General features: G+C 41.5%; 2 protein-coding genes across 5 annotated transcripts in view; one reads left to right on the plus strand and one right to left on the minus strand.

Annotated features, from left to right (window-relative positions):
- LOC121921681 (bile salt export pump-like) overlaps positions 1-14,898 on the plus strand; it is a 390,920-nt gene that overhangs the window by 258,562 nt on the left and 117,460 nt on the right. The gene's annotated exons all lie outside the window — the stretch shown is intronic.
- CERS6 (ceramide synthase 6) overlaps positions 1-14,898 on the minus strand; it is a 140,999-nt gene that overhangs the window by 90,918 nt on the left and 35,183 nt on the right. The window contains exon 2 of the mRNA XM_042446511.1: positions 7,984-8,112. Within this exon, the coding sequence (XP_042302445.1) occupies positions 7,984-8,112 (129 nt within the window). The remainder of the gene's footprint in view (positions 1-7,983; positions 8,113-14,898) is intronic.

Below are 14,898 nucleotides of genomic sequence, written 5' to 3' on the forward strand. Positions count from 1 at the left end.
CTTCTCCTTTTGTGTCTTGCCTTTTTAGATTGTAAGCCTGATGGCAGGGTAATGTCTAACAATTTGTAAGCCACTTTGAAAACCTTTTGGCTGAAGAGCGGGGTATAAATACTCCAAATAAATAAGTAATAAGTTCTTTGCCACATTTGTTGAAGCATCAAATAATGGCTCAACATTCTAAGCACATATAATGCTACGCCCCACCTTCATGACATCTTGCAAGAAGTCTCCATAGTGAACAGCCATAAGATGGCCAGATTTTAAAACGCTCAACTAAGAAATGGTTGCAAAATGGCAGTATAAAGATTTCTTCTTGATGTGCCATTTAAAGCTCCACAAGTCTGCAGTTAACACAATTGGTTTCATGACAGATTTTGTTCAGAGTTTGTGTTGCTGCTGCTCAGAATACTTTTTACTTGCCTACAATTTTATATTTTTCAGCTTAGATCTACTATCACCTTGCCTTCAACAGTTCATCAAATCTGGCTGAAGTGTGTGGCTCCAAGACAAGTACATGTAGGGTTGCCATCGCTGAGGGCCTCCAAACCGGGAAAAATGTTGGACATGGTTTTAAAATGTAGGACCTTTTTTTAAATTATTATTTCCTTGCCAGGAAATTAAAAAAAAAAAAGGTCCTACATTTTAAAACCTTGTCCAAGGCCTCCCTGGGGCCTGGGAGACAACGTCCCCCGAGCCCTAGGGAAGGCTTGGAGGACGCCGCTTCCAAGGCCTCCCTGGAGCCTGGGAGACAGCGTCCCCCGAGCCCCAGGGAAGGCTTGGAGGACGCCGCTTCCAAGGCCTCCCTGGAGCCTGGGAGACAGTGTCCCCCAAGGAACAGCCGAGGAGGAAGGGGGGAGGAGGAGAAAAAGGAAAGGGAAGGAGAAAGAAGAAAAGGAGGAGAAAGAAGAATAGGGAACAATATAAAAAGAAGAGGAGGAGGAGGAAGAGGGGAAGTAAAGAAAAAAGGGGAAGAAAAAGAAGTGGAGGGGAACAGAAAGAAGAGAAGGCGGGGAAGAAAACAAAGAGGAGGAGGAGGAGGAAAAAGAAGAAGAAGAGAAGAAAAAATAGGGGAAGGAGAAGGAAGAGAGATACCTTGCCGGCAAGGCTCTTTTCTGCCCTCGGCCCGCGCGAGGGACCAAAGAGGAGACACTCCTCCTCTTGAGGCTGGCTGGCCAATGGGGAGAGTGGAGCTGGAACAGCCCTGCCTCCTGCTAGCAGTCACAGGCTCCTGCAGCAGGGGAGGGCTGTCCAGCCATTGGCCAGCCACCCTGAAGGGCAGGAGCTCCTGCAAGAGCATGCAGGGCCAGGGCAAAGCCAGGCAGGCGGCAAAAAGGCTGCAGCAGCAGCCACAGCAGCAATGGCGGTGGCGGCTGCAGAACAGCCACGGTTGTTGTGGCGGCAGCGGCGGCAACCAGCTCAACCCGGGCCAAAGAGCCAAACCATGCTGTGACCGTGCCAAGGGGCCAAAAATCGGGTTTGTCACGCCCCCAGGGGGGTTATGGCAACCCTAAGTACATGATATTAAGAAGTTGCATGAGCCATCTTAGCTGCCAACCTCTGTTTTAGGGTCAGTGCTCAAGCTTTTTGGCTATGTGCCAACATGTTTGGATTCAGCAGTTCAAAAGACATAATGCCCAGGCAAACTTTCCCCTTGAATTGCTTCAAAACCTGGGAAATGTCCCTGGCTATTACACAAATGTTTGAAATAAACCTCCATGGCTGCTTTTAGGCCAACTTCAATAGAGGATTACAGCGGACCTTTGCTATCTGTTGGGGTCTGGATCCCTCTGTGGATTCCAAAATCTGCGGATGCTCAAATCCCATTAAATACAGTGGCGTGGTAAAATTGTATTCCTTATATAAAATGGCAAATTTGCTTTTTAAATTTTATATTTTAAAAAACGTTTTCAAGGAGTGGATACAGAATCCATGTATACAGACTGACTGTATTTCCCTCTTGTCAGAAGACAAGCTGTGTGTGGTAGCAGCCAGGGTGTCATTGCATCTCAGTAACTGTCCCACACTGAAAGGAATATAAATCTACCTCACAAACAAATAGTTCAGACCTTGCAGGGTGAGTAGAGTGAGTGAGAAAGCAGGTGGCAAGGAAGAATTAAACGCCAGCTACTCTCACTGCTGGTTGCCCATCCCAAAACCACTTAATTGTTAGTTACAGACATTTAGATGTTGCATGCAGCTTGGCCCCTTCCTTTTTATGAAAGCCAAATTCATGTAACTGTTTATATAATGCCTCACTTTTCTCCCAGTACAGGACTCAGGATAGATCACAACATATAGTAAAACAAAATACAGCTAAAAAGGAATGGCTGGAATCCTGTACATGAGTTCCAAATAGAGTAGACCCATTCAATCAATTGTTGGATAATAATATAATAATAATAAATGAAATATTTATTTATATCCCGCCTCTTCCGTTTTGGGGATCAAGGCGGGTAACAACAAAGTTTGTACAATATACAACAATAAAAATAACAAGCCCCACAAGACCCTGGCCCAACCCTCCCTTCCAAGTATACAATTAAACAATAAAACATGGTTAAAAATACATAACAATATGTTGAAATTAATAAACAACCACGAATGAGAAAAATAATAAGAGGAGGGGGATTCAATTGGTTCTGGAGATTATCAATCGGAGAAGGCCTGCCGTAAGAAATGAACACATAGGTAAATCCCACTGAGTTAATGGGTTTATTCTAGTTAAGACTAGCAACAAAAACCAGGCCAATAATCATGATAAATACAGTTTTAAAAGAATAAAATAAACTCTCCTATTAAAATTTAGCACTGGTTTAAAACTCTGAGAACATAACAATGAGAATAAAAATATAATACTATCATTAAGAGATACTTCTGCAGCAACTCATTAATAGTTCACAAAAGTAGCAAAAGTTTTCAGCTCAAAGCTTCCACTCACTTATCAAAATTATATTATTATTTGACCACGGGGCTGTACAGACCGGCAGTAAGCACTGGCTTGGGGCAGCGTGGCATTTGGACAATGCCCACCTTGATGCCACTCTCAAGCCAGCATCACACCACCTGCCTGATCGCATGGGGAGTGGCGGTGACATGCCTCATGCTAAAAGGAGCGTGGAAAAGTGCCAAAACGAAGCAGTATTTTGCCACTTCTTTTTGGCCCAGAAAAGCGCTGGAATGGGGGCCACAACATGCAGTTGCCGTGGCCCCGATCTGACACAATGGGGCTGCGGCAATCTGCTCCTTTACGGCAGTCTGTTTCATCCCTATGTTTCCTTCTGTTTTTGCTGCTTATAAATCAAACTTCAATTTTTAAAAGAAACAAAGTCCCATAATATGCTTATTTCTGTTGTCTCACAGGTCACTGAGCAGGAAGTAGCAACAGAGGACATGAATATTACAAAAGCCCTGAATTGGAAACAGTGATCAACTGAAGAGACAGCTTTTCCTGGCGAGACTAAAATCACAGCAAATGAAAGGAGCCTTCAACAGACATCTGAATAATCTGGCATTGGAGTTTTTCTGCTAAATTGACATGGTACAGAAATATGCTCCTGTATGTTAACTCTGTGAAGACATCATTGTATACTGAACACATCCCAAAGTGCTTCACAGCCTTCCATCTTAATTCCTGGAATAACTCATCTAGATCTGTTCCACATAGCAGAGTGATAAAAGAGACTAAGCTACAAATAAGAAACAGGGTTTGAAAACATTTATTTTCTGAGGCTCCCAGCCAGCATAGCTGATCCAAAAATCATCGAAGGTACTCAGTTTGAATTTCACCTCTCCCATGAATGTACGAAATGACCTTACGCAAGCTGCTCTTTCACAAGACCCTCCTCCCTGCCAGCCTAGAACAAGATTTGCTGAATGGGTATTACAATTTACAGGTGTTGCGGCTAGATAATGTATTCAAACCACCTCTGCAGCACTGAAAACCATCAATCTCAGTGTTCAAGTACTGTTTTTAGTGTTCTCTACCTAAATAGGAGCCTGTGGCTTCACTAAGGAAGGAGACAGATTTCCACCAGGGAAACATCTTCTTGAATGCAAAGGGACATTAAATTGTCCTGACTTTGAGAATCTCCCAAGTGACTGCATGTCTAAAGGGTAGGTGCCACCTGCAGATAGCCCTCCCTACCCCCTGTAAACCAAGAACTAGAAACAAGAAATGCAGCCTATGACTAACACTTCCATTTTTTTCTCCTGTTTGAAGCTTGCACAACATATCATGTTCATTTTGTTTGCCCCATAAAGGTATCATGTTTGGATGCTTTCAAATATTATATTACGAATATGTAGAATATTTATAATCTTAGTAACGTTACTATTCATTTTCACAATTAGAGTCAAATTAACATAATTCCAATGACATGTTTACCTGTTCAGGCGTGGAGCTGCACCAACCAACAAAATACGTAGAAGCCTTTGGCATTAGGAAAGCCGATTCGGAGACTAGAGCACTGTGAAATTCAAAGTTAAGTCCTTTTCAGTCAAAAGCATGTACAGCAAATAATATTCATTGTATCAGCACTTTTATTCATTCCAATGGCTTATGTTATAGAGCAGAACACAAAACAAAAAAGAGTTTTTACATCATTCAGCGGTCTTATTGAAAATCTAATTACTGTTTTGCAGAAGGCTAACATATGGACATTGAAAATCAGGAATAATTGACTTTTTCTGAGGCAACATAATGTAATCCTACACATGTCCTAACGCATTCGTCCACAAGTGGAACGAGTGTTTCAAGGATTGCAAATTCAACCTTAATCCTCACACTTACAAACGTTGGCAGGTGGGGTGGGGTGTTTCCTGAACAATCTTTTTGTTTCCTGAAACACTTAGTAAAATGTCTTACGCCAGTTTTTTATTAATAAGTAACAAACAGAATTTTACTGAGATAACCGCTCCTCTGTTCTCAAAATGGAAGGAAAGTCATCCACTTTTTAGACAGACCTACAATGACAACCTGTCCTTTGACAAATGTAACGGAGCCTGAGGGCTCAATACCCTAAAGGCACAGACCGTCTAATCTTGGAAGCTAAGGCAGGGTGACCTTGATAAGTATTAAATGGGAACAACAAATGAATATCAGATGCTGTAGCTGTATTCTGAGGAAGAATTGGAACCTCCAAGTATTCCTTGCCTAAAATACCTCTGAAATTCATGGGGTCTTGTCACAGGTTCACAGGCAACTTGAAGGTACATACACATAATACAACTAAGCCGACCTAACCATGTCACTTCCCTCTTTCTTCCACTTTGAAACATGTCTCAAACCATCTTTACGATGTCTCCAGCCAAAGTGGCAAATAATCTTCTCAGCCAAGCCTCTCCCTCTTATCTCATTCTTGATCTCTGTAAATACCGAAGGAGAAAGATGTGCCTTCAACTCAACAGAACAGGGAGGCTTCTGCTAGTAAAGGTGGAGGTGGTGTAATTTTTGCACTCAGTCCATATTTCTGAATGCATGCAGTTAACTTAGTTCCCTTATTTCTAAGCGATTTTGCTTAAATATCCCTTCTGCCCAGACTAAGCATGAAACACAAAATCCAGTTATTGAACTTTTCATTTTTGCCGTTATTTTCTGACAAAGCTGATGCATAAGATCACCCGTGGACTTTTTACAAAGTATGAAGAGCCCTTAGCAATGAATTGCTAGAATGTCCAAAAGAGTATTATAGAGACTAGGGTGAACAACTCCGGTGCTTCTTCTAGGACCTTAACAACATGGGCCACTCTGGATCAATACCTCTATACCCAAACAAATGGCGTGCAAGCAAGTTTTTCTTCATAGGAGGGTTGCCATTGCCATCCTCTGAGGCTGAGAGAGTTTGACGACTTGCCCAACGTTATCCAGGGGTTTCCATGCTCAAGTACGGACTCAAAACCGGATCTCCAGAGTCACAATCCATGCACAACCAATACAACACACTGGTCTCCAGAACTGAATGACAGGGTAAGAAAAACAGACCCCAGTTGCATCTCCTGTCCCTTACTTACTGCAGACAAACACAGTCAACATTAACAGGGGCTAAAAAGCTGGAAACTGGGGTACTTCTTTCTGGAGGTGGGGAACAAGCTGAGGTCCAACAGCAAAGTTTAGTGACCTGTTCAAACTCTGGTCGGGAGCTAAACAGTCTTTTAGATCGAGAGCAATTTAACTTGAGTCGGAAAACCGACTCAAGCTGAATCCAGAGAAAACGGAGGTACTTTGTATAGGTTCCCCTGGTCCAGGAATGGTGGTAGTTCCACCTGTCCTGAACGGGTCACGCTCCCTGTGAAGGACCTGTGCGCAGCTGGGGGGTGCTTCTTGACTCGTCGCTTCCACTGACTGCTCGGGAATGCGACGGTCAAGAACACCTGTTATCAGCTTCGACTTATTCCGCCAGCTGCGCCATACCTGGCCCAGAGGGACCTTGAAACGGTAGTACATGCTCTGGTAACCTCGAGATTGGATTTCTGCACGCACTCTACATGGGGCAACCCTTATACCAAACCCGAAGCTACAAATGGTACAGAATATGGCAGCCAGGCTGGTCACTGGAACTCCAGGGCCAGCCATATTACAACCGGTGCTTAAGATCTGCATTGGCGGCCTATTCGCTTCCGGCACAATATAAGGTGTGGGTGAGACCTATAAAGCCCTAAATGGTTGGGCCCAGGATACTTAAGGACCGCCTCTCCCCGTACATTCCGTCCCCACCCCTCAAATATCTGGGCAGCAACTACTTAAGGTGCCAGGGGCTAGGTTGACCTCCACCGCGAGGAGACATTTTCCATTGCCGCCCCAGCCCTTTGGAACACGCTGCCCACAGAGCTCCGCTCGGCAACCTCCCTGGCCCAATTTAGAAAGGACCTAAAACCTTTCTATTTCAGCTTTGCATTCCCCGATTAAAGTCCAGTGGCCTCCCTTCCTCTTCTGTGCACAAGAGGACTGGCTAACGGGGGTTTTATTCTGTTGTTATGTAATTGTTGTTGTAACCCTGTTTGTTGTTGATATTTTGCTTCAACCGCCCTGACCTATGGAAGGGCGGTAAAAAAATAAAAATTTATTTATTTTATTTAACTAAGTAGGCATCCACATGGCAACTATCACTGGGATAAAAGACTTTAAGGTTTAGCACATAATGTATATATCACAACATTTGAGATTTATTATAATATAAATTTGTTAAACTCAAGGAAACTAACTGAGACTAGAAGACTCTCTTGTCTAACTAAGTTAGCAGCTGGGGAAACAGAATATTCCATTTGCTATGACTGAGAGAACAGCTGGTGGGATATTTGTGTCTATGTATGAGATATTGCTTCTGCCTTTTGCCATACTTGTTTTATTATATATATAATGTATGTTGGACCCTAAATAGAGGAATGAAGTACAATGGATAAAAGTACAGCCCATGGATATAAAAGAAATTGGGAAGGCTGTTTGTTTCTTTACTGGGCTATTTGAGAAGCACATGTCTGGCCCAGTCTTGTTGTTTTGCAAATCACAGTAAAACTTGTTCCTTGTTTTAATCCTCTAACTCTTGTTTGGGACACTGGGTATTTTTGAACAAGAGGAAATATTTTGATTTTTTTCTAGAAGCAACATGTATGATACCTTTCTTTGGCATACAGGTCATTCTTACCTTGCAAAGTACATCTACTATCCCCCCCCCACACCGAGATCATTTTGTTAGTCTCAGAGCAGTCTTGTATATTGGTTCAGCTGGGTTTGGATGTGAGAAATAGCCTATACAGCTAATTTTCCTCCTGTACCGTGTTTTGTTTTTAAAGTAGAAGTACGTAATCTACAGCTACTTTCTCAGCAGTATCCAAAATTATTTCCTTCCAGCTATTAAGCAATATTTGCTGATTTCATATAGAAAAAAGGGAAAAGTCTAGTCAACTTTATGGCAAATCACTGGAACATTCTAAAGAATCCAGGATGCACAATATGAGGAACAAAAAATAATGAAAGAAGTTCCTTACGAGCTCTCGCAGAACCTTCGAAGAGTGCTTGGCTTTCTTGATTGCGTCTCTTGTCGAACCAACGCTGAATATTGCGAACATCCCAGTCCAAGCTGTTTGGATAGCCCCAAGCCTCTTCTCATCTGGATGCTACCAAATTTGTAAAAAGGTCAAAAAATTACTCTTGTGCTGGACATTTCAGATGTTAGTATCACATCCAAGTGGCATTAATCACCAGCTACAGACTGAGTCTGTAGGGAGGTATGTTGATTTTAAAACATCCCATTTGGCTTTCATTTAGGCAACTTAAATAATTACCAGCCTTTGTCTCTGAGTTGTAATATAATTTAAATATATTTTACTGCAAAGCTAAACACAATGAATAAATTAATAATTAAAAAAAATAACTAAGAAATCAGGAATTCAGGGACTTAGTCAACATTGGACTTTATTGCTCTTTAATCCAGACAACAAAAGGATCGGAAATAAAAAACCTTGAAGGAAAAGAGTTAGAAAATACTAAGAAAATGGGTGTGATCAAAATAAAGTAACGTCAACCAACGGAGACCAGAAATTATGGTTTAATTCAATTTTAGTCCCAACTAGAGCAGACCCAAAGAATCAGTGGGATTACATAAATTCTGACTTGCCAGGTTCCAGTAAATTCCGTAGGTCTATTCAGGTGGGACAACATGATTGTCCGATTACTTGCATATAAGTCTGTTGAAATCTGTGGTATGTAAGACAAACTATGCACCTCAACTGAAGAAAGCCCAAGTAGAATGGTGGGACAGAGGTCAGATTTAGCTAACAGCTTTTTATTTTAGCAAACATAAGAATTATTCAACTACCAGGCAATAAGAAAAGCATGTTAAAATCCACCCGCATGTTCTAAAAAGCAGTATAACACTGCACCACTTCAAAGTGTGGTGAAAGAGGAGGCCAGAAGAATAACTGGTTGAATGTGCCTCCACAAAGACATGTTACCTTGCAACACAGCTTTCAATCTTAAATCTACCATGAGCAAGTGCCCCAAATGTGATGTGTAGCAGAAAAAAAAAATCAAATCCTTAATCTCACTCCTGTTATTGATACAAGAAGTCTTTGTGATCAAAGACAACTGGTAGCTTCTGGTTCAAATGGACTTTGCAATAATTCAGGTGGGCAGCAAAGAAGCTTAACTGAGTACTAGGGGCTGAACGCTGTTTGTGGGCTGCATTTAAGTCAACTACAGAATCACACTGAAATCATTTGCATGGAAAATACATCTTGTTAAATCCAGGCTACCTTCCACACAAAAGACATGAATAATTGTAGACCAATGTGAATGGAAACAAAGAGCAATAAATAACAGGCACTAGCACATCCGCCATCCCCTCCCTGAGAAGAAATAAAGTGGTTTTGAGAGAAACCTCAGACAGAGTTGCTCCTTGCTAAACCCTTTATCAAAAGTGAAACAGCATTATGAACCCTGTAACACTGTCTGATCAAGAGGCTCATACAAGAAGAGAGCAGCTGCCTGAAAGATGCCTGTTTCTATATATAAAGAACAGGCAAAACACATTTGCAAGCAATCCAAAACCAAAAATCACGTTTTTCTTCTGGAAGACGCGAATATATAGAACAGCATACACCCGTGCAACTGAATTAAGGTTTAAAAAAGGAGTGAAATTCCATGGCCTGCCAGACTTTTTACTCTTAATGTGAATAGTCCCTTCCCATAGGCCAAACTAGGAGAGATAAGAGGAATTGAATATTTGCAATTTTTTGTTCTGAAGGGAAAGAAGGTGTCAACATATTGAGGCACCCTGAATGGAAAAAAGATCTATCCTAGATGTTTTTCATATTTCAGGAGTTTATCATAAAAATTTAATTGCACAAAAGACATTGTTTCCTGTGCAAAAAGAAGTTGGATTTTTAGGCATAGAATCAGGTTTTTATGCAAATAAATTTGACAGAGTACTGAAAATGAATAAATTACCAATAATATTCCTGAACTCTTCTAAGTCAATCTCAGAACACTTGTCCACAGCAGAGAGAAATTTTGAAATTCTTGTTCTCATTATAGACATGATAAGGAAGATGGCATCTCAAGTGATGCCCTCTGTGTGTTAAAGTCCAAAACATCTATCCTATTTCTGTGAAGGAGAGTGTGGAAAGTGTCTCTTTCCTTTCCTTGTGTTTAGATCTACACAAGATAGCAGACCTGCATAAAGCTAAAGGCAAACAACTTATCTTCTAGGTTCCAGAAATAATATTATTTCCACAATATTTATAGATAAGAAGAATCTAATGCAAGCCTCACTGCAACAATCCAAATAAATATCTGAGTGTGACAGCTAAGGCACACCCACATCACTAATTCTGTATGTAAAATTTCCCAGCTACTGTCATGGTCATCTACTAGCTTTTACTTGGCTTGAGAATAATTGGCGCTGTTGACTTGCTTCTCTAATAAATTTCACCACTTCAAGGTTGGAATTAATAATCTATCTATGGGCGGGTACAGACGCCCTTTGTCCGCTTTGCGGCTGTCCTGCCGCCGCCGCCAGTAGTCCGCGGGGAGCCGGACCTTCACACGCCCGACTCGCGCCCGCACCGAAAAAAGCTCCAAAATGGGCTTCTTTTTCCGTCGCTGTTTGCATGTAGCGAGGCCGCCAGGGGCGCGCTCGCTACGTCACAAGCGCTCGACGCGTACGACGCCCAGCGTCCGATACGCAAAGATGGCGCCCCATGTAGAAGGCGCGCGCCATCTTGTACGGACGAGTCCGTAATAGGCCCAGGGCGTCATAAGAGACTGTCCACTCTGGTTCCTATGGAAGTTTCTATGTAAAATGTGTTTAAGCACTCATTGGTATTATATTCCCTTTCTTTCTTTTAACTGCATCATTGGGGTGGCCTTTCTGTCGACACATGTCAGCTAATTCCTCCTAGTTTGTAAATGTTTCTGTTCAAATCACAGCAGTAAGGCTAATATTCTCTGAAATTTATTAAGCTAAAAGCAATGAGGTCTGTGGACCAATTACACGCACCAGTATGGACAATCACTCATTGTACTACACTTTATAACAACAATTAGCTTCTACAGAATATCTCATTGCTTTAATCCCCTCAACAATTCTGACAGTGGGATGTTTTTTTTTTAAAAGGGACGTCCGGAGGACGCCCAAATGGGGCGTGCAGAAAGACCATAGTAGTTTTTTTAGACAGAGCTCCATTTATGTTCAACACTTCCACAGAAACTCGGTCTGAATTCTGCTTTTTACAAAGCACCTCAATGCACTATATGCCCTTGTATTATAACATGATTCTATACATGATTCATGTCAATCATTTATGGTGCCAATGGATGTAAAAGGTTTTATATGCTTGACAAGACAAATTGGTTTGTTTCAACTAACCATAGTTAAGCTAAACCACAGAGTTTGAGGGCCATGCCGCCTTCCATCTGGTCTTTGATACTAGATGCAAATCGACTGTATGCAAGTGCTCCTGTCTCATAAAAACCCACAAATAAAACAAAAAGTATGCACCATATAGCACCTATGTGCCCAACTTCACTCACAGAAAAATGCTTTTGCTGAACCAACTGGGAGGGCATTATCCAATTTTCCCTTTACCAAATGATCAGATGGGCATTCTAGATTCCACTGTTTTCCTCACCAAATTTTTGTCAGTTGAGAGAGGTGTCCTGACCCAACAGCAATCCCTATCTTTTAGAGGCAAAGAGAGGAATTTAAACCCCTAAGTACATTAAAAGGTGTAGAGAAAACCTGGTGTTATGTTTATGTGGTTTCTGTGCACATGCCTCAGCAACTTTCTTCTGTCATCCCAAACTGGATACAGCCTCGTGGCTAAAAAGCTTATCCGTCCAAGAGGGAAAAAAGAGGATCAACATGTGATTAGTATTCAACTTATCAATGAAATATACCTTCTACCAACATAATTCTGTACTTCAACCCTGTGTTGCAATTTGTCCAATAAGAAGGTGAGGTCAAGCATTTCTGCCTGGGGTGGCAGGAAAGATGGTGCACCTTCCAATTTGACATAATTAACGTTTGTACTGTCTATGGAATGGTGTTTTCAACACAGATGATGGACTGGTACAACCACAATACATGAGCAAACAGCTTTGTCTGCTATATGCATATATTTTACCTTCTGATGATAAGGTGAGGGTGAAGAAGCCTGGCAAGAAATCACTGCTCCAATATTGTCTCAATTTGCTTAAGGACACAGGTAGCCTCACTATCAATGCTTTCATAACTTGGTTTGGCATGAATCATAATCTATACTCAGAATAAAGTAAGAGAGTGAAGTTTAAGTCGATGAGCCTCTCAAAGACTATTTTTCTCCCGATATGGTAAAACACCTGACAGCTACATTACTCAAATGAAGCTTCATTATTTTGAAGTATCAAATGCATACACTCAAAGGCTATGACTTCTACAAGCCAAAGCACAATAGGAGCAGAAGAGATAATGCTCTGTGGACACATAGGGCAGGGAGTGTTTATATGATTGCCCTTTTAAGACCTACATGCTGCTGCGGCTGCAGCATCTTGTTGCATTCAAGTAAAAAGCTGGGGGGGGGGGGAGGGAGCCAAAAAGAGCTGGAAAATCGTTAGAGAAACAACATGCTTTGACAACTGTCTCCTGCAGGAAGAGAAATGATGCACTACTGAACGTCCATACAGAAGACATAGAAAGGTGCTACTCTCCAGCTTATTTCAGCTTTCTTTCTCCTGCGATAAGGATCTGTGAGACATCTTTCACATTTCCACTTGCCAATGCATCACTCCAGGCCTAGGGAAGAGAGGTTCCAGTCAGAGGACTTTACTGAGCCTCCTCAAACATGATTATCCTCACATTTAATGAAGATCTCTCCTCATTTTTTCTAAATTGTTAACAAAGTAATTGTTTGCAGGTATATCTGACCTTGTAATCGCCGGAAGACCTTTTCAGAAAGCTTAGCTGAGCTTTTTGGGCCATTGGCCTGAACCTTTGAGGCCAAGCACAAGGCTTGCTATAAACCTACAGCATAAAGAGAGAACACAGAGAGAAAGTTAAGATGTAAGTGGACAGACATTATCAAAAGAACTCCTCTGATTGATCACTACAGCAAGAACAGGATTTCCCTTTACAATCCCAAAACAATCCCACTGTCAGAATTGTTGAGGATAAAAATGAGTATCTGCAGAAGTAATTGTAGTTATAATAAGTAGTAGTACAAGATGGATTGTCCACTACTGGTGCTGGTAAATTGCTCTACAGACCCTCATGCTTGTGTAGCTTAAAATTCAAGAGAATATTAGCCTCACTGCTGTGATTTGAACAGAAACATTACAAACTAGAGAGAATTAGCTGACATGGTCTGACAGAAAGCAGCCACACAAATGAATGTCATTTAAAGAAAAGAAAAGGGAATATATAACCATGAGTGCTTAAACACATTTTACATAGAACTTCCATAGAGACCAGAGTGAGACAGACAGTAAAATAGAGGTCAGTGGGTGGATGAGATGGAGAAGAGAAAGTCACAGGAGGTTTCTCTCACCAGTTTGCTAAATATACAGTACAAGCAGAAAAGAATTTCAGCTTTAGTAAAGAATGGTAGAATACACATACCACATGACAAATAAATACTCATGTAAACAAGATTGTATCAGGGCATTCTTCCTGCACATTTGCCTCCCCATCAGCAGTGTCTTGGTTGATGGGATATTCTCTTTCTTTTCCCCCCTCTTGTTTCCACTAAATTATTTTGTTTCCTCTCCACTAATAGAAGCAAAACATGGATGGGTTCAATCTGAATAGCAAAGATGATGCCGCACATGCTCCACTCATTTCATATATCGGAGTAAACTAGGCCAGGGAAATCAATTTTCATCTCCTGCTTTGGCTCCCCAGCTGCAGAGTCTCTTATGAGAGTTGATAGGCAAGACTCCAATGGTGCCCTTAAGAGCTCCATGATGAGCAGCCATTGATCACAAGCTCTTCACATTCAACAGCTGAGTCTACAAATTAGGATAAGCTTCAGTCTGTGTGCTGCTGCTAAAGAGAAGAGTGTGCTGTCAGGGTCGGGTGAGTTGACACAATTTTCAGGGGTTGGAATTAGTGGCCCTCCAGATGTTTTTGGAGTGAAACTCCTCTCATCCCTCACCACTGATTATGCTGGCTAAGGCTGACAGATGTTGAAGTTCAACAACAATATTGGAGGGCTCACCTTGGTTACCTGAAGCAAACGTATATTGAGCTAAACCCTGGAGGTGGGTGGAAAAGGGAGGACAGAGGCAATGTGGGCATCATAAAAATTATGATAACCTAGTGTATCTAAAAAATAGGATAAGAGCATAATCAGAATCTGTAAAATGTAGTAATAATAAGGGTTGGGGAGAAATGAGAGTTTCTGTGTACCACAGTGCTGAGGAACAAGTGGCCCTCCAGATGTTGCACTCTAACTGCCATCAACTCTAGCCAATACAGTCAATGGTGGGGCTGATGGGAGATGCAGATTAACCTCTGGAGGGCTACATGTTCCCCAATGCCAACTCAAAATGGAGTCCCCTAGCTGTTACACAGCTAGGGATTACATTCCACAAAGAAAGTGCGAATATAAATATATATCAAATCCATAAGTCCCTATGTTCAGCCCTAAGGAACAAAGGAAGTGCAGAAACCCACGGAATGTCTTCTCTAATCTGTTAATCTATCCACTGTTAGGAAGCAAGACTTGATATATGCACCAGTTCAAATTCCTAATCAAAATGATGATAGAGAGAGGTTTTTGCTCTCATTTTTTTCCAGATTCCTGTCTTGAGCCAGTTCAAGCAGTCAGAATATTGATCCTCATCTACTATTAATATTTCAGCTGTTAAAATATTCATCTTGATACTCTCACAAACATTTCACTATGAAGGACACATGCACACATTCT

The sequence above is a fragment of the Sceloporus undulatus genome, chromosome 1 (assembly GCF_019175285.1).
Source record: "Sceloporus undulatus isolate JIND9_A2432 ecotype Alabama chromosome 1, SceUnd_v1.1, whole genome shotgun sequence".
NCBI lineage: Eukaryota > Metazoa > Chordata > Lepidosauria > Squamata > Phrynosomatidae > Sceloporus > Sceloporus undulatus.